Consider the following 20,078-nt stretch of genomic DNA (forward strand, 5'->3'; position numbering starts at 1 on the left):
GACACAATTTATTCATTTAGGTGACGCTTATATCCAAAATCACATGTCATATTACTGGCCCATTATCCCCAGAGCCCACAACCCACAACTTTTCAGGCTACTGCATGCTAGGCCAGCTCCTTAACCACTATGCTACCACCACCCCATTTACTCCTGTAGAGCTGTAGAGTTCTTCTGGTGTAAGTGCAAGTCTGAGAACTGAAAAGGATAAATGAAATTGGTTGTGGAGTCTGATGCAAATAATGATTTCAACAGAGGTTGCATAGTGTAAAAGGGTAAAATAAACACACAGGCAGATACGTTGCTTATATAATGGTTTATACACACATTTGTGTTTCAAACATTTCAATCATACATACAGTACACATACAGGTTTCAGGGTTGTTTTTTTACATTTGGTTGGACACTAAAAAGACTTTAATTTCCTCTTTAAATAAAGTTAAAATAATTACCAAATCTATAGCGTAAATCAATATATATAAAAAAACAAGTAGAGAAAAGAAACATGCAGGTAAGTAGAGAACCACAAACCCTTCATTTATAAAGTTCTGACAGAAGGCATACTTATTATATGGTGTCCCAGGAAAGAAGCAGATATAAAAGAGTACAATGATGTGCTATTGTAATTATTTCTTCTCTAGATTTAATACAGTTTATCTTTTAACAGTTATGTTTTGTGCAAAAAAAGCATATTTTTTTGTTTCCTACATTATAGAGTAGATCGGCTGACATCACTCGACGCAAAGTAATGTATTAGGCAAGCATCTCCCCTCCCTCGCCAGTCAAAAAGTCAGAGCGCCTCTAGTGTTCACGTTGGCTTGCTGAGGGTTACTGCAGACGGAGATGAAGCTAGCATGACAAAGTCTACAGGTGTGTCAAAGATCACTCTCAATGAGCCCTTGCCATATCAGACTGTGCTTTCACTCACCCACAGGATAGACACAAACGCTAAGAGAACGAAGGACTCTGAAAAGATGAGGAAAAATATTTAAAAGAAGTTTTTAAAAGAAATTACTTGGGATTATTTTGTCTCCATTCTGATGTCACTTTAAGTACAAATTATAACTAAAGAGGCAAGTTATACACAATGTGTTATACAATTAGTGTTTGAACTAAAGGAGCAAAACAAGGATGCGCTTCGATTTCATCAGCAGTGAACGCTCAGCCCTTTCTTTTTCAATCAGTTAGATTCAAGTGTAAGCATGACAAGCCTCTCTCAGCCAGGGCAAAGGATGCCAATTCTGTTGAACAGTGTCAAGGCATGTTAGAGACCTCAAGGTGAAGTCGGGCCTGGCAGCTACACTAGTCAACTATACCCTCTGAAGGTTTGCGCATGATTCTGAAACGAAAGAATAAACCAACCATTTGGTTTTTGACAGCACCTAGAAGCACATGGCGTAGCTACAAAGCAGATACACAAATGCAAGGGGCTAAAACGAAACAAATCAAAGAGATGGAAACAAAGAGAGAAACAAACGGAGACAAAGATCACTGCATCTCTGCCTGACCTATTTACAAGAAGACATGAGGCATCACTGCTATTTATAGAGCTGCCCCCTATTAAAAAGACTTCCTGGCTATTGAAACAAACCCATTTCTGGGGCAACAACGCAACAAAATAAAGATGTTAGGAAAAAAACGCATCCCTACTTAAACACACTCAAACCAGTTTAACTAGGTGGGGATGGGGAAATGGGGGTAGGCTTGAGTAGAATGTCAAACAGCAGAGGGTAGACTTGCACCAGTAGCAGTAGTGCTTCCGTACACAGTGTGTGGTGTAAAGCGACATGATGATGATGTTGCTTGTTTACTGACAGCATCTCAAGAGAAACTGCAGGAAGTGGCGGAGGTCAAAGAAGGGGTGGGGCTGGGCGGGTGAGCAAACGAGAGCGAGACAGAAAGAAAAAAAAACATGTGAGAGTAAAGGGGAGCAGTCTGTCAAAAGCATGTGGGCTCGAGCCACATCTCTCTCTGCGTGATTTCCTTCTCTGTCCCTCTACTAACCCTACTACCCCCCCCCCCTCCCCCCCACACACACACTTATACCCTCACCCCGCCTTTACCCCCCTGATCGCTTTTGGCCAGACCCCTCCCACCCTAGCAGCCGAAGGTCTCCTGGGAGGCGTACACCATGTAAAGGAAGCCGTCCTCATCCCGCTCCTGCTCGTAAATCTCCGAGATTGGGGTGGAGACGCTGACCATGCTGTGTTGGTTGACCAGTAGGAAGAAGGCCTGGGTGGGGTTCAGCTGCAGTCTGCGCCTGTTGGGGAGGAACCAGAGTGAGGGACGAGTGTGGAAAGGAAAGGGAAAAGGAATGAAAGAGGTTTCGCCACCCATCTCATGGTGGGTCTACGGCACAAACATCGATCAAAGGGACTGGTCATTTAATCTACAAACAGCTCACATGATGCATTAGTCAAAGAGGATTAAATATAGCTCTGGCATTTGGCTGAACCGTTGTGAAATGGAATGTATGACCATTACAGTGGAGAACATTTAAAGTGATAAGGGGGAAATACTGTAAATCATTAAGAGAAAACCCTTCTCACATACTTGGCCATAGTACAGTACAGACTCATTCTCTTTTATCACAAATTAATGCCATATGTTTTTGCTCACAAAAAACTGCTCTTGCAGACAAAGGCACAGCACAAATGGAGAGGGACATCTGAGGTCATGCTCGTTCATGATTACAGTATATTAATGAAAATTATTATTTTTTTAAACAGTAGAGAGATTAAATCCAACTGAACGACAATAGCATGATAGATCATGAGCCAAAAAGTGGGTGAGAGTTTGGCAAGACCTAGACAAACCAAATTGGAGAGGGACAGATGGCTATACATCACAGTGGCTCACTTCACAAGACAGGGTGAGAGGCTAAGACGTGAGTGTGTGTTACCAGAGTGATGCGAGATGTGTGTTGGCGATAACAGAGTTAACTTTGGAGCCGGGGAGTGCAAACGTGTTCACAGAAGCCACTGAGGACGGCAGGTTTAGAATGTGAGCTAATCCTGGAGCGCTGTGCAACCCCCCCAGCCCCCGCCCACTCCCAGACACGTAAACAAAATAAAATTGGACTGAAACACACTCTACTGCCCTACTGCTAAACACACACTCACACCAATGAAATCACAGATCACACATACACGTCATCAAACATCCAGATTTCAACACACACACACACACACACACACACACACACACACACACACACACACACACACACACACACACACACACACACACCTTGACTCAATACCCCTCAAAAGAAATGGAACAGCAAAAATAGGCCGAAAGATTATGGGCACTTCCAAAATGGACAGAGCCCCTGAAATAGACAAGGGCTAACAGTGAGCCAGAAGTATTGATTCTGAAACCGGCCGTGGTGCTGCGTTTGGGGTAAGCCAGACAAACAAAAACAGAGATCGATCCCTAAACTCGCTGACTCTGACCATCACTATATTTAGCGTCCATTTTAAAGGAAATTACCTAATGATCTTCACCAGCTCGCTCATGTTGACGTGATCCGGCACCAAAAACTTGGTTTTGTCCAAGACAGGCAGCTGTTTCTCGCCCTTATAACGCTCAATGATAACCTAAAAAAGAAGAACAAAAACAAATCAACATCTTAACTAGACCCATGAGTATGTAAAACACTTAATCACCCAGACTATAGGAAGTAGAGTAGGAAAGAAATTAAGCAGGGAAGGACACTGTACCATTACTTAGATAAAGTATCAAACTCATTGAATAACCACAAGTATCTGCTGTTGGTTGAAACTCAATTAGACCTAATGCTTTTAAGAGGCGGGTTAGGCAACATCATGAGGCCCCTTCACTGCAACCTTGAAGGAAACTGATCTTTCAAGGCCATTTACATAGAGGGATGTAAGGGCTATTATGTGAATGGTAGAACAATTAGCTGTTTAGTCCGAAACCTGAGAGTGGACCCCCCTGGTGGTGGACAGGACTAAGGAGGTTATAGAGAGATTAAAGCAAGCAATACTGAAGGGAGAGGAGCAGGAAGGAGGAAGAGGGCCTTACTGGAATCTTGTTGGGGTGCTGCTCCCGAATTTGCTGCACCTCTTTGCACCTGTCCGCTGAAATAAGAAAAGGCGGTAAAATATGACTCAAAACACACACACACACACAGCTTACGAGCTATGAAAAAGTACAAGGATTCACTATGAGTGGGACTCAGCACATTCATTTCATGGTCTCATTTTAAGGTCTGTTAAGACCTACAACAATCAATAACACCCAGCTTATTTGACACATTAGATTGACTGCAAGTGAATAAATGAATCAAACAGTTGACCATCAGAACATTGCTTACAAGGCATACTATCTGGCATTTTTCCCAATAAACAAGTACAGCTCTTTCTACATTCATTATTTGTGTGAACAAATTTATTTTTCATTGTGGTTGATGCAAACACCAAAACACAGTTACTCCACAGCGACCTATTTAGCTGGCAAAACATGGACTTTGACGAGCAGCTGTGAAAGGGGCTTTTGTTCTGAGAACTATTTGTTATTTCGCCAACATCTCTATGCGGAGAACCATTTCCACCTCAGCGGATGTTTTTTCTTCTTCGTACTGCATAATATGCGACCAGGGGAAAACACAGTCCAATGACCTGACACTAATGCCATTTGCAAACTGTCTTGATGTTGCACTTCTGGTCTTGCAGTTATTATGTCAGTGTGTCAACATCCCTGAGACTCCTCTGCAGTGATGCGCCATATTGCTCGCGCCATCCGGGCAACACAAGAAATCCTGCTATGTTTAGCATATTATTTGTCTTCACCAAAAGTCCATTTCGTTTTAAAAACGGATAGTTGTCTAAGGGTATTATGCAATGGGAATATACGCTCCTCCCTCTCCACACCCAACCCTCAACCAAGAATATGTGCATGTATCAAATTTCTGAATAATTTGCTTAACACGTGTACTCGCGACACTGAGTCAGCTGCAGTCTGTTTTCTTTTTGTTTGTTGATAGCTTCATGAAACTGGCTAGCTGTTGCGACATGATAAGACCCGAATATTACAGCCAGCTATTTAGAATCTTGTAATTTGTGATGTTCTCATATTCAGCACAGTAATAACCCTTATTAATGAGGCCAGAAAAAACATACACAATTGTGCAGCTCTTTGGTAGCTGGCGAGGTAGCAAAGAACTCGTTGAGAAATAATCTCTGGGCCATCCTAGTTAAGCGACACTAGTTTACTGGTTGAGTCCGAATCCTGGCTATTACACTCCCAAGATTATGCTGCCTAACGCCAATATCTACTTAATTCAATCACAGAAAAGGAGGTCGTCGTCGACTACCAAATGTGCTATGTTGTAACGCTAACGTGTTATGACGCCATCTGGAAAACACTTCGCCGCATATCTCAGATGTTTAATTTAATTCCAGTCTTCTTTTAGGTCGGATTAGTTTTGATTTTACATATCGACTAACGCTATACGCAGTTTGCCGACATTCAGTTTATGATAATCAGACGGCCAAAGAAACCATGAAAATCTGAGACTTGATCTAACGTTTCTCACCGAATGTCCGTCTTTGCTTGAAAGGTCTGTCGGATGGCATCACTGTCGTTTCCTCGAACACAGAATATGTCAATAAAAATACTTCTACACAAGTTGCTTTCTGCCTATTTCCTTTGAAGTCTTCAACGTTTATGCTCTGAACTCACTGTACCAAAACAGGCTGGGACAATAGAGCAGACGGAGACCGTGACGTCACGAAATATTTAAAGGGACAGCACATGGTCAAAAGATTAGATTCAGAAGGCATGCGCACAGTTAATCTGTGATATAATCTGATTAATATCAAATATATCATCTCTAATTCCAGATTTGAATCAATGTCCTCTTCTACAAACATACACCATACATACTTTTATATATACTTGCCGATACTTTTATATTGTGTCCCAATACTTGCAATGTTGACAGCCTGTGAACATTTGCTTAACTGAATCCCAAACAAAAATTGGGCAATGAGCATTTGCATATAACATAGTTAACACACTTCAACCAAGACATCTTCAAAACATTCGCTATTGCAGCTTTATTCCTTCACCACATGAAGCATCACTTGAAAACAGCCATAAATACTTGTGTATGTAGTGTTCCACTATGAGCAGAAGTCTTGGACAGATGCTTGGCAATTTGACATTAGAATCATGAGTAAACATGAATAAATAAGGAAGTATGATGCGGGAAGAGCACTGGAATGACTCAGAACACTAATGTGCATCTCTACATGCTTTTCATCCTCAAAGAGCATGGCTTTTCAAGGCTACAAATTGTTTACTCCTGTGTGGTTCTTGATCTTAGGACAATATTTCTATTCGACAGGTTCCCTGCCAAAGGCTGGCAGATTCCCAAATAATGGCATGCAAATAATATGGTAATGGCAGCAAAACTGACTGGTTCCTTATTGGTCTACAGCTCAACCTGGAGCACCAAATTGCTTTTAAGTGCATTTTGTGCCACATGCACAGTACTGTTTCTCAGCAAACAAAATCAAAATGAAACTACTTTTGGCCATTTAATTGAGACTGATCATAAAAAAAGCATAAAAAGGGAGTGAGATGTGGTCCTCTTATTCCGAAGGGTTCTGAATGACAATAAGAAAGTAGTCCTTATCTGCAGAGAGAAACAAAAGCATCAATCAATACAGACATATATCCATCACTTCATCTGGTTGACTGAACATGTTGTTTCTAAGGTTGAGGTTGGTACACCTAATCAAAATAATAAATTATTATACGTGTAACAGAGGTCGTAATTCTTCCGCCGCTCACGGCCCTCGAATCCGCCACCTCGACACTCACCGGCATGGGAGTTGAACGCTCTAACCACTGAGCTAAAAGCCCAGGCTTCCAACTCAGCGGTCAGAAGCGTTCTTAAGGTTAGGGGTGAGAGGATTTACACGGGCAACTAGCATGCTAGCTCAGTTCGCCTCTGTTACACTCACCTCCCTAAATCCTCACTCCCATTATCCGGGTCTACGGCACCACTGTAACAGAGGTCGTAATTTGTCCGCCGCTCACGGCCCTCGAAACCGCCACCTCGACACCAGACACCAGACTGCAGCATGGGAGTCGAACGCTCTAACCACTGAGCTAAAAGCCCAGGCTTCCAACTCAGCGGTTAGAAGCATTCTTAAGGTTAGGGGTGTGAGTAATTACACGGGCAACTAGCATGCTAGCTCAGTTCATCTCAGTTACATACGGCTCTTATGCTGTTTCACCTTGTAGTGGCGCTCGCCCTCAGTACAGATGCGCTTAGCTGGAGAGGTGCTTATGTCAGTAGCAGAATGTGCAAGAGTTGTATACATCATAGATATTGGAAAGCTAGATACCACATTTGAAATGTCTATTCCACCAAATGTTTTAGCCATGTGAGGTAGAGGAATTCTCCCGACACACATTCCAGAGAAGCACGCAAGGAGAGTAGAATTAAATCAAAAGGGTGTCATTTATTCCACAGTCCGGTTGACTTCAAAAAGTGAAAATAAAGGATGCAAAATACAGATAAAGTAAACAGTATGCTATGCGAATGTACTATGCGTATGTGGTATGCGTATGTGCTATGCAGTCGGAAAACTATTCCAACTCGCCATCTAACCTGCTGCAGTGTCAATCATTGGGTCAATTAAGGCCTACACATTTACGCCTCACAGGCACGACAAGGAGTGGCTACGTCAATACGTTACACACGTGCAGGTAAGTCTTAAAGGAACCGTATGTAAGATTGTGGCCAAAACGGGTACTACAATCACTTTCAAATTACTGTAGAGCGGTGTATCCCCTTCCCCTCCCCTCTGACTGGCAGAGTTGGCAACCGGATGACGAAACACTACTGACTTTGTGATTAGTAGATAGGTGTAGGGTGGCGCATTAGGCCAAAACACAACATGACAACATCAACATCAGTTGAGGGCTGCAACTTCACTTTTTAAATGACAATATCCTGGCCAGACTACTGTTGTCAGTGATATAAGTACTTGAAATGAACATGATTTCTTAATGTCTAGTGACATATCAGGGCAATTTTATGATTAATTGAAATACATTTTTTACATACGGTTCCTTTAAGGTAAGTAAGAAAATCAAAATCCATATCATGGTTAATACATTACTTCATATTAATATTAACTTAAAAGGTATTACTTATATGGCTTCTACAACATTGGGCTCCAGAAAATACGTAAATAATGGCGCCATCAAGGTGGGGGCAACAATCACTGCAGGCCAATGGAGAAACACGTGACTCTGACTGGAAATCAGACAGGAGTGTTGCCTATACAGTAAAGTGTTTGCCCCCACCAATATGGCTGCTGCGTGCACGTATCCCACCTAATAGACAATGGAGTATCTAGCTTTCTTATATCTATGGTATAAAAGAAATGCCCGGATTTTGCTCCCGGAGTAGCTCCCAAAGCATGTAACTGGCTTCATGGCACATAAATGACACAGTTAAAAGGGGACTTCACATTGCACATGGCATGCGCTTCGCTCACGGCTAGGTTGCTCTTGGTTGATGTAATGTCCCAAAATTTTTTGTTGTGGTTGCCCCCTGGGCTCAGTGTAGGGGAGCCGTGGCCTACTGGTTAGTGCTTCGGACTTGTAACCGGAGGGTTGCCGGTTCGAACCCCGACCAGTAGGAACGGCTGAAGTGCCCTTGAGCAAGGCACCAGAGCCAGTCTACGGAGAGCCGCCACACTCTCTGTTAATCCAATACAAACCAAATTTGGCTGCAGTTCACCTAGATGGCAATCGCGGGCGAGTCCAAAATACATGGGGTCCTATGGAGCTACATGGCTAAATCTATTGTTTTCACCTATTTAACAACTGAAACCCTCAGATTTTATTTTATTTTTCGCAAAATGGATATGGATTATCAATCAAAAGTGAAATAATCCAGGAGTCATGTCCTTTCGTTTTCTTACAGGTTGGGTCGTTGTTGCCCATAACACGCTAGCATTGTGCTAATGAATGACATCATTGACACGTTTGAAAGGCTTTTTAGAACAATTAAGCGAATTTAAAAAATATAATACTCAAACAAGTGTATTGTCTTTGCCTCCCCTTTCGAATAAAATATTCAAATTACTTGAAAAAAAATTATATCCCGAGAAAAGTGGATTTTGAGGGGTACAGCTCCATAGACCTCCATTCATTCTGGACTCGCCTGCAAGCGCCCTCATGTGGAACCACAGAAGGAACTGCAACCAGTTCAGAAACCGGACGTTTTCCGAGAGTGGAAGTTCTCGCCTTATTAGACATTCTCTGAAGGCACCTAACCCCTCACTGCTCCCCGAGCGCCGCTGTTGTAGCAGGCCTCACTACGCTTTGCTCAAAAACCAGACACATGAAAACTTCTGCAAGTTGCCAGTTCTAATGGTCTTGTAGTCAACAGCCCATGTCTCAAAGTGACTTTATGTGCATCGTTTAATATCATCATGTTGTAATTATACATCCATTGGCCTGCCTGGTTCTGTGTGATCCATGTGCATACTGTATGCTCTTCTACTGGCTACAACCATTGGTCAGTCACAATTCATTAGAACTGCTTAATCAGCAAGTGATCTCTATTAGAGGTGACTTCATATTAAGCTAAATCTACAAGGTGACATGGGCTGGGAAGAGCAAGAGACCACATAGTCCAACCTAGACAGAGAGGCTTTACACACAACTGATATTTTTACACAAAGATGAAGAACATACCTGCAGAGACCATGGCTGCATCAAATGCTCATTTCTATATATGCCTTCTTTAAAACATCTTCTACAATGCATTTATAATAATAACAGTCTCACAGAATAATCTTTTTGAGCCTGTTTTCAACACTTAATCAAGTGTATATTGTCATGTGCGTGTGTGTGCGTCATTAGCAGTCACAAGGGCAGTCTCTACTCTCCTTACCAGGTGCGATCATTATCTCATTCTTTTTGGAGCGAATTCTCAGGAAAGTCAAGTCATTCTGTGGGTCGATATCTCTGACTGTGCTGCGGGCCTTCATAAGAAGCTGGTGTATGAGCCCAGCGTACTGAACTGTGCTTGCATTATCCAGGGTCGTTTTAATGGGGATGCCTACAAGGCAAGACAACAAAGAAGCCAGTGAGAGTCTCTACAGTTTGTTCTGTTCATGCAGGCTTGTTGCAGGAATTATGAGAGGCAAAGTGCTCAGCTGACAAAGTATATCAAGTCTGTAAAGTAGGTCGAGTGAACATCCAACAGGATCTACAACCTCTAGAAAGAAACAATTCCGAATGCAATATATACAAATTAACAACCGCTACTACAAGGCTTATGACGATGCTCATCATCATTCAGATGCATTCAGTAACGTTAACTTACCTTCAGCGTTAGCAATAATAATCCCTTGAACACCTTTTTGACATTGGATTCTCTTCAAAGTCTCTTCAACCTCCGCCTATCAAATTAAGATGTAATAAGCAATCGTTAACGTTAGATGTGACAATGGTATGTAAATTCACCCAACGTGCACGTTTGAATAACATTACAATAACAAACGACTGCGTGAGAGCTAGCTTCTACGACTTAGCTAGCTAGCTACTTAACGTTAACTGCCAGTAGCAGCAACTGCATTAACAGCTAGTAACAGAATAACCCTAGCATTCTATGTGTTATTGAATTTAAACACATTGGTTTTGCCAATTTTAAACTCAATTATAGGCAGACTTGTCTTAAAATCAATACTTGGTATTAGCGAACGAGAAAACGGTGATTAACAAACAGTTGAGTTAAGCTAACGTAAAGCTAGGCTTCAAACCAACGCCCCACAGTCAGACAAGTAACGTTAGTAGGCTAAGTCAGCTAACTCAATCTAAACACAAATGAGGATCAGAGAATAGCTTCCTGTCATGATAAGGAAATATGAACAGCAGACCGACACGTTATGATGTGAAATATGCGATACTTGCCATTTCAAAAACGAATCCTCTTATATCAACACTACGAGGATGCTAGTAAAATCTGATGACAGACGGTTTTAGCGTAGCACAAGACCGACAACAGCATCTGTCATGCGCAGTAACGCCACACTTTCTTCAGCCTTTCAGCGATTCTCTGTTTATTCCCATACATAATTAGCCTGGCGGGCCATCCTATATCATTGACATTGACACTGAGCAAATTAATTTGCCGCCGCTAGGGTGCGTCTAGATTTCTAGGCTAATACATAATAATATTATGTCTATGTTTATTCCAGTCTACTGCATATAATCTCTATTATATCTATGTCCACTGCTACATAGGAGGGATTGATGAGGGAGTCATTAATGATCCAAAAAAAAAAAGAGAGATCTGTGTTTAATCATAAAGGCTATCCGTTGAGTAAGTGCACGGGTAGGCTACCTGCTACTTTGACCACTCAGTTTCCATTTCCCACAAAAGCAGAGCCGTATCACTACAAACAAAACCCCTTAATTTAACCCCTTATAAATGCCTTACTTTTGACCTTAAAGCCCTTCTATAATTAAGTAGTTTCTATAGAAATGTGCAACCGATTGACAATTCTTTTCTCTCAAATATTGTTAGGCCGAACTTATTCTGACCATCATGAGGCTCCTTGACTTTGGGCACTTCAGGGCATCTGAACACACAAAACAAATGTTGATCATTTTTATAACAATTTGAGTATTTTATTTAACTTTAGAACACCCATGTATTTTTCCGGTCAAAAATAACCGGTCATTAGAAATGAATGGGTGAGAAAATGGTCAATGTATAAAATTGAGTCCAGGCTAATATTGATCAGATGGACTGTATGTGCTTCTGTACATTAAAACACATAATACAAACACACACTCACCCCCCTCTTTGCTTCTATGCCAGCCCCCACTGGAACCTTTCCCCAATAGAATCTTCCTCTTTCTGACTTGCATGAGCTCAGGTCAGTGAGGCCTGCAGGCCATAAATAGCAAATGGAAGTACAAAACTGGTTATATCCAATAGAACAGTGTTTCCCAAACTTTTTTTTCTGGGGACCCACTTTTTAAAAATGACAGACCATCGCGACCCATTCACTTCAGAGCAAACAATCATCCACCAATATTGTTTTATTGTTTTAGGCCACAGGTTCTCAAACTTTTCTATGCCCCCCCCCAAAAAAAAAAAACTATTCTACAGTAAACACTTTCAAAGCTGTAAAAAGTTTTGTACAAACACACAACCTCAGCCTTTTCTCATCCTGCTTTGAGCACAGTTGGAAATGACTACCGAAAAGATACGCCTGTCACGGTATGTTGTGACAGGCTATGTTGTAAGAATGGAACAAGAGGCTTTTGCGCAATAGCCAAAAGATAATGTGCCTTTATTGTAGGCTAGCCTAGTAGAGTTCACAAGGTGAAAACGAGAGGAAATAATAGCGTTTAAAATGTCCATTTAAATTGTAGCCTAATATAATGTGCTGTAGTGTGTTTTAAATCCGAAATATTAAGGAATTTGAGGAGGTTGCTATTACTTTAAAGAGTGCCTCTACAATTGAAAATATCTACAGCCTATGACGCAAATTGAATAGCCATGTCCGGTATACGGATGTCTGCTTTAGTTGACTAGATTTTAATCGGTCAAGCTGAAGAGATGGTGTCCGTTAATTTTTGTGCAAAAAGGCTGATTCATGTCCCTTGCATTTTGCAACTGCGAGGTCCATGGCAGGCGCCCCACAGAAATTTTTTATTTTGTGAGTGAGATGTCCACGCTGTCCCCTCTGTGACGCGTTCGCCCCCCAGTCTCAGAGCTATTCTAAATGCAAAATTGCACATAGGGCCGTGACTGTAGTTAACAAACTAGATCCTAGTAGAAAACTGTTAGCTTTCCTGGCTAAATGGTATAAGTTAGGCCTATTACACAACATACATTGTGTGTATAATAAATAAAATCTCCTGCGACCCACCCGTGGGTCGCGACCCAGTCTTTGGGAACCAATGCAATAGAACACAAGTTGATACAAAGGTCTATCACAACATTGTATGATAATATGTGTGTTATGGATTTATAACAAGTTATAATGCAGCGGTCATTTTTGATGGGAACACAAAACTAGTAAAACATAAAATTAACACAATAGGAGGGTTAAGGTAAACATTTGGGGAATTACACTCATTGTCCACCTCCTTTTTTTTTAGCTACTTGTGAGCACTGTTTTTTGAGGCTGCTGTGAATCTTGGTCCATGACGTATCCATGACTGACCAGTAATGACCAGCTTATTTTTCAACGTCAAGAGCTGATCTCAGACTACAGCTGCAGGAAGAAGTGCACACCACTATACACATTGGGAGTTTAGCAGTGGAGAGAGTCAGCTGTGAGGATCTGAGCTGTTCACACCACATAGGTGTGGTCACGAAGGCAGCAGCGGCTGGATCTCAAACATCTATTTGCATGCATCCCGTAAGGGAAATTTGGTCTCTGCATTTATATTATCCCAATCCGTGAATTAGTGAAACATACTCAGCACACAGTGAAGTGAAGCACACACTAAGCTCGGCGCAGTGAGCTGCCTGCAACAACAGCAGCGCTCGGGGAGCAGTGAGGGGTTAGGTGCCTTGCTCACTTGCTCACTTGCTCACTTCAGCTGTGCCTACTGGTCGGGGTTCGAACCGGCAACCCTCCGGTTACAAGTCTGAAGCGCTAACCAGTAGGCCACGGCTGCCCCTTTAAGGAGAAACCCCCCCCCCCCCCCCCCCATGAAGGAATCCCTGAATTAACACCTTAAAATAAAATTAAAATATACTTATAGTGTGCTTGATTACCCCTTAATCACAACAAATAAATGGAAACCCTGACTTGACACCTTAAATGTAGATTAAGGAGTCACACCTTAAAATGCCATTTTAATATAAATTAAGTGGGTTTGTTATGTTTTCAGAGGTAATTTAAGGTGAATTTGAGTAGATCACGTTTCGTAGTGTATGAGGTATATCCAGAGCCCATTAATAGACATTCTCTGTACAAAAGTGCAATATGTCGCCACCTAGTGGTCAATGACTACAGTATAACAACAACAACTGCTCGTAGCAAGAATTTGATGGTATTCATAGTTATCACTCACGTCACGTTGTTAATTGTTACGTCATCCGCTCTAGGTACCCACTCAGAACTTCGCCATTTTGAGTACCTACTTGCGGCTTCCAATGCCCCTCCCCCGTCAGCTCAGCTGTCAGACGTTAACTATCGCCTAAACATGAGTCTGTCACATCTAAACAGCGAGGAAAATCGGAGATACGAGGAGAAAATTGCGTGTATTGGGTTTCCCGTTTACCAACAAAACTAGATGCGTGCGAGGCCGTGAGGCAGAAGACTGCTTGGTGGCCGTCCACAACCTTATAAACTTAACCTAAATAGTCGGCTGCTGTAAGCTACAATCGGATTTTTTTGTATACCCCTGTTGTCTCAATGATAATAACATCTCGTTTCAGACTATATTTCAAAGTTTGACGTTCATTTGGATTATTAATATAACATCGTATTTTGTCATTTTTGGCGAAGACATGCATTCCGTTAGGGATATTGAACATATTTAACATTCTCTAACCATGGTGATTTCGAATTGGTGCAGTTTTCAGCACAAAAACTCATTTTATTCTTTTGCTCTTTTGCATTGCTCTATGCTGTTCTATGGTGCTTTCTGCCTCTTGGTTGCACACGCATGTTTTCGTGACGTTCCACATGTTACTCGCTCGTTGTAATCACTTTTGAAAAGCACCTAAAGATAAATGCTTCAGTTGTGGCAAAATGTATGAAATACATAAAAAGTGTTTTACGCTTCTTAAACCCGTGGGCAATTCCAAGGAGCACTGCCGAAAAAACGAATGTCGGCCATGTTTTTTTGGCACGCGAGCAACATGTTTTTGTTGTTATGTAACAGGGTGTGAAGCCCAGTTGTGTGGCCAAGGCTATTCGTACCAGGGGTACGAATAGACACTCCGTAAAAAATATCTAATTTGTCTTTCAGAACTTCAATGAAGGACTCGTCTCACCAAATCCTCTCCTCTACATGGAAATGTCTGACTTGGTTACTGTCACACCAGGGAAGGCCAATGACTGCAAGCTGACCTTGCACCTGGGTGAAATTTTTAGTTTAGGTTTCTCCCCAACAAACTTGTTGTGAGGTGCCTTGTGATGCTGGTGATGTCTGGCCATTTCACCTCCATCAGTATAAAGTGGGGAACCTGCAAAGGATCAACCACCTGACAATCTAGGCTCGCACCCAGATGTATCATAACGATGCCAAAGATGGTTGATTACGAAGATACTTCATGAGAGGCCATTTCTTGTCCCTGGAAATTTATGCAAATAGGGTAGCAGTACACGCCCCCGCACATTTATGCAGTGATCGGGCTCTCTTTTTAACATTGAGGTCTATGGCAGAATCCAAGAATTTCCCAGAATTTGTCAAAGCCTTATTTTTCTGAGCAATGGATGCACATTTCGGACACGGTATCATGATCTCCAAACCCTCCTCCCTATTTCAGTAGAATGTCGTGATAGTATGACCCTCCAGTCGGGAGAAAATCAACATTAATGAAGGTGTACACCAAGTTTATTTTGTACTCCGGCTTGTCTGGCGTGGAACCGAGGCGTTCAAACCTAAGTCATACGTCAGTGACACGCCCCTGTGCAGGCGGGAACTGAACCAGAGCCCGTCTCTGACTGAACTCCACTTTGCCCTCATAGACATGAACTAGGACGACCCATCTTTCTACGCATTCATTATCTTTGACAATGCTGCAGTGGGAGACCTGGAGAGGTCAGAGGTCAGAAACTGGGGCTAGGTGCATTCATGGCACCTGGGAATGACAAGTACCACCCCCGTGATTACTTTGTTTTTCCCACAGCAAGTGTTCATGTGCTTTGCCGTCGGAATGTGTGACAAACACGGATGCCACAACAAAGGTTAAAACATACGCTCACTAGTCCTAAATAAACAAATGTATTTGCTTAAAATATAGTGTAAGATGCTTGTGAAAGAAAGGTATGCAAGCCCCTAACTGGGCAACGCTGTTTAGTTAGCAAAATTTAGCCCCAGTTTCCGACCTCTGACTCACACATTACGTGACGTGAATGATGCGGAATGATGATGTTTCCACTGGGAAAAAGGTTTTTCCGATGGCCATGAACGCTAGGGATTTTGCAAACAGAGTTCCCCAGTTAGGGGCTCATCATCACTTTCGTCATGTTGTAGTTCGTTTGTAGTCCATGTGGCCGTTCATGTCCAACAGTTTTAATGTGAACTTGGGAATTTGCCGTTTTTGTCACTTGAAAGCTGCATATCTTTTTTTCACAAGCATCTTACACTATATTTTAAGCAAATGCAGTTGTTTAGTTAGGAACCACTCAGGTGATTCATTCAGAGAATGAACCAGTTTCTGCTTCGGACGTCATATGTCACGTGATTTCTGACTAGCTTACAGAAGCGCATATCAACCTCTTTCAACTAACCCACAAAAACACAACGTACAGTTTTGTTTCGCACCTGGAGTGTTTGTAGAAGCATCAGAGACCCAAATGGAAGTACAAAAGCACAGAAAAAGTGAGTTTTGCATAATATGCCCCCTTTAAAGCAACACCAAAGAGTTTTTTGTACCTTAAAATAATGTTTCCAAAATCGTTTCAGTGGTTCATCAACTCGTAACAGGGTGAGCGGCACTTTCTGCATTCGCTTCGCGCCCCTCTATCGGCTATAACCGCACTATGTAAGTTTGCCGGATCGGGTAGCGGATCTGTAGTTCTATGGAATGAGACATGAGAAACTACAAATTTGACTTGCATCTGATGTCGCAATACATCGTACTTTCATAAAATCATGCAACATATTCTACCTTGTCTGTGGACATTGTTATTTGCAAAGCTGGTGCTGGATAAACAAATAGGCTAGTGCGTGCGACAGAGGAAAAGTTCTTTGGTGTTGCTTTAACATCATTCTCGTGGACACGCCGCCCAGTGTAATCCCTGTTCTCAAAACTGTGGGATTTATCCAATAACGGAAGGCCATCATGCACGACGCCAACACTCTGACTGTGTGTTTTGAGGTGCCGGCGCGAGCATAAATGGAGAGACGAAACCTATCGTTGAAAGTCCATCATCAAGTGATCTAACACTGTTTTGGAATCTAGGGCTTGGTCCCTTGAGTGAGCGCCAAACAAAACATTGTCTAAGTAAGAGAGAATTCTAACGCCCTTGTTCCTTAACGGGGCTAGTGCTGCCTCTACACATTTGCTGAATGACCGGGGGGCTAATGCTAATCTAAATGGGATAGTAAGGAACTCGTAGGCTTTGTCCTCGAAGGCGAACGTGTCTATTGTCACAAACCAATTGTGGGGGAGGATTGATTGACATAATACTTTGTGTGAAACCTGAACGTGCATTTGCGTAGGTGCTTGTTTAACACACAGAGATCCAAAATGGGCCAGAGAGCCGAGCTCCCCTTCTTTGGAATGACGAAGTACCACAAGTAAAAACCCTGCTTGCTTTCCTCTTCTGATACAATTCTGATTACTCATTTGTTCAATAGAGATACAATCTCTTAGCTTAAAACACGAGTTGAATCCCCTTTGGCCACTGAAACTAATACTCTGTGGAACCTGGGAGATTTCACGACAAATTGTAGCCTGTAACGAGAAACCATGGCTAAAACCCATGGATGAGTTGTGTGTATGCGCCACTGTGCCACTCTGGCCGAGAACGAGCCTCTTGTGTGGCATGTTATTGATGTCACACCCTCTTGTTTTCTGACGGAGCTTGTCTCTCTCATTTTTTCCAGCGCAGGCTCGTCAGCCCCTGTACTGTGCTAGCGACTGTGCTAGCGACTTTCATACTGGATGCGTACTACTACTGCCTTGCCTGTGTTGTAGCCAACGACTCGTCAGCCCCCTGTACTATTCTAGCGACCCCCCCCCCCCAAGCGGTGTTGCCTTGTCCTACTAAGCCTCTATCATTGTGTCAGGCCACCACCAGTGTGCATTATAGCCTGATGCCCCCAGCTCTCCACCCTAAGTACAACTAATCTCACCATCCAGCTTGCCTTCCCCCTGGTGTGTACCCAACTCACTAGCGCACCCCAGCGCCACCGTTGCCGCCTGCCTGCCACTGTCTCGAGTCAACCGCCTGCCGGTGCAGATTGTAGTGAAAGCAAAGCCAGGCCCAGAGACACACCCTGGCGAAGGACGACTGCCCTGCTTTTAGAGACTCTTAACCGTTGAACTTTAATAAATTCCTTGTTTTAAACTATTCCTAGGGCCTCTGAATCTTATTGGTGGGTGTGGTCTGCTCCTCAGGGTAGTAGGTTGTGGCGGTCGCTCAATAGCGCCCCCGCCTTGGTCACAGAAACTCTGAACAAAGTAAAAAAAGAATGTTAGGTTACTTAACGTAATCCTGGTTCTTTGATAACAGAGTGAGGTGTTTCACCAACACTTCCCTCCTTGCAATAAGACGGGAAGAAACCATTCTGAATACCTGAACAGTAATATAAGGCAGAGGAATGGAGCCCTGTCGCAGGTCGACCTGTCTGTCACTGACAGACGTGATGTCATTGGAGCTTCCATAGATGGTCACCCCCGAAGCGATTCCCATAGTGAACACCTAACGAAGTAAGAAAAACAACTACGTTTATGGCTATCTGGTACAAGTTTTAGGCTATTTGGTACAAGTTTGGTGGCTATAGTATTTGCTCTCCAGTCTCCAGTGTTTCACAGTATGGTGGTAGATGGCTCTTAGTTTGCAGTGGCTGCATCCTCATCCAGCATGAGTGCATTGTTGCATTTGTGATTTTGTAAGTTTATATTCTGTCATGTTTATTTCTGAAATGTAGTATTTGTGAATTATCTTTTACAAGTTTTTTTGAGTGTTATTTGTGTGCTCTGTTTGGAGCTTTAGTGTGAACGCCATGTGCTCCCAGCATTGTTCTTTGTTTGACTGTTCACATTCAAGGTCATCTATAGCATTGGTTCCCAAAGACTGGGGCGAGGAGATTTTATTTGGGTCGCCAGCACAATTTATGTTGTGTAATAGGCCTAGCTTATACCATTTAACCAGGAAAGCTATCAGTTTTCTATTGGGATATCGTTTGTTTACCACAGTGACGGCCCTAGAATAGCTCTATAACTGGGGGTGAACGCGTCGCAGAGGGGGCAGCGTGCATCTCACTCGCAAAAGGAAACATTTCTGTGGGGCGCCTGCTATGGACCTCGCAGTTGCAAAATGCAAGAGACATGAATCAGCATGAACATTAACGGACAGCTGTTTCCGTTGACCGATTAAAATCTAGTCATTTCACATTCTTACAACATAGCTTGTCACATCATCAAAACACAGCCTTAGTATAAGGCCTACAAACAAGCAAACGTTTAACTTGCGGATTCAATTCAACTTTCCAAAGAAACCTCCAGGCTACAATATAACGACTTGAGTTATTTGCTATGTTTACATCGGAATTAACGCTGTTATGGATCCATCTCTCTTTAGACATACAGCAACAGCTTATGGCTACTATGTTGAAGAGTGACGATTGCGTAGAATGCAAGAATATGTCATTGAGATTGCAGAGTTGTGGGAAACTGAGTCATGCATCACCAAACCCTGTAATAGTAGTGGTAGGCCAGACCTAGTCGCTATTATGTACATACGGCAGTGTAGAATGGTTAGGGGGGGCATATAAAAGTTTGAGAACCTGTGGCCTAAAACAATATTGGTGGTTGCATGTTAGATCTGAAGTGAAATGGGTCGCCATGGTCTGTCATTTTTAAAAAGTGGGTCCCCAGAAAAAAAGTTTGGGAAACACTGATCTATAGGAGCAATGCGGATTTATTTAGGTTATTGATATGGTGTATACTTGTTTATCCTTAGTGTTTCTTTTAATAATGTTATTTTTTAGCTAGGTGGTCCATGAGGTTTTTTTTATTGGTTAAGTGGTCCTTGGTCTGAAAAAGTTTGAGAACCCTAAACACCTCAGGAGAGACCTATCTTACGCTAGCAAAAGCCTAACAACCATCTCAATTATCCTAGCAACAAGCTAGCAACCACTAACCTAAC

At 42.5% G+C, this 20,078-nt stretch overlaps 2 protein-coding genes across 2 annotated transcripts; both read right to left on the reverse strand.

Annotated features, from left to right (window-relative positions):
• Positions 1 to 301: 301 nt before the first annotated feature.
• map1lc3a (microtubule-associated protein 1 light chain 3 alpha) lies at positions 302 to 5,939 on the reverse strand. Its single transcript, XM_076269364.1, has 4 exons — positions 5,561 to 5,939; positions 4,048 to 4,103; positions 3,493 to 3,599; positions 302 to 2,260 (listed from the first exon to the last, which is right to left on the reverse strand). The coding sequence occupies exons 1-4, from the start codon at positions 5,598 to 5,600 to the stop codon at positions 2,098 to 2,100; spliced, it is 366 nt and encodes a 121-aa protein (XP_076125479.1). The 5' UTR covers positions 5,601 to 5,939; the 3' UTR covers positions 302 to 2,097.
• Positions 5,940 to 6,059: 120 nt separating this feature from the next.
• dynlrb1 (dynein, light chain, roadblock-type 1) lies at positions 6,060 to 11,080 on the reverse strand. Its single transcript, XM_076269365.1, has 4 exons — positions 10,972 to 11,080; positions 10,385 to 10,460; positions 9,950 to 10,117; positions 6,060 to 6,664 (listed from the first exon to the last, which is right to left on the reverse strand). Exons 1-4 carry the CDS (start codon positions 10,972 to 10,974, stop codon positions 6,621 to 6,623), a joined length of 291 nt encoding a protein of 96 aa, XP_076125480.1. The 5' UTR covers positions 10,975 to 11,080; the 3' UTR covers positions 6,060 to 6,620.
• Positions 11,081 to 20,078: the final 8,998 nt, after the last annotated feature.

This window comes from Alosa pseudoharengus, unplaced genomic scaffold (genome assembly GCF_046254945.1).
Source record: "Alosa pseudoharengus isolate Yale_2024_CS ecotype anadromous, Long Island Sound unplaced genomic scaffold, YU_APseudo_1.1 YU_APseudo_1.1_scf_5, whole genome shotgun sequence".
In the NCBI taxonomy this organism is placed as follows: Eukaryota; Metazoa; Chordata; class Actinopteri; order Clupeiformes; family Clupeidae; genus Alosa; species Alosa pseudoharengus.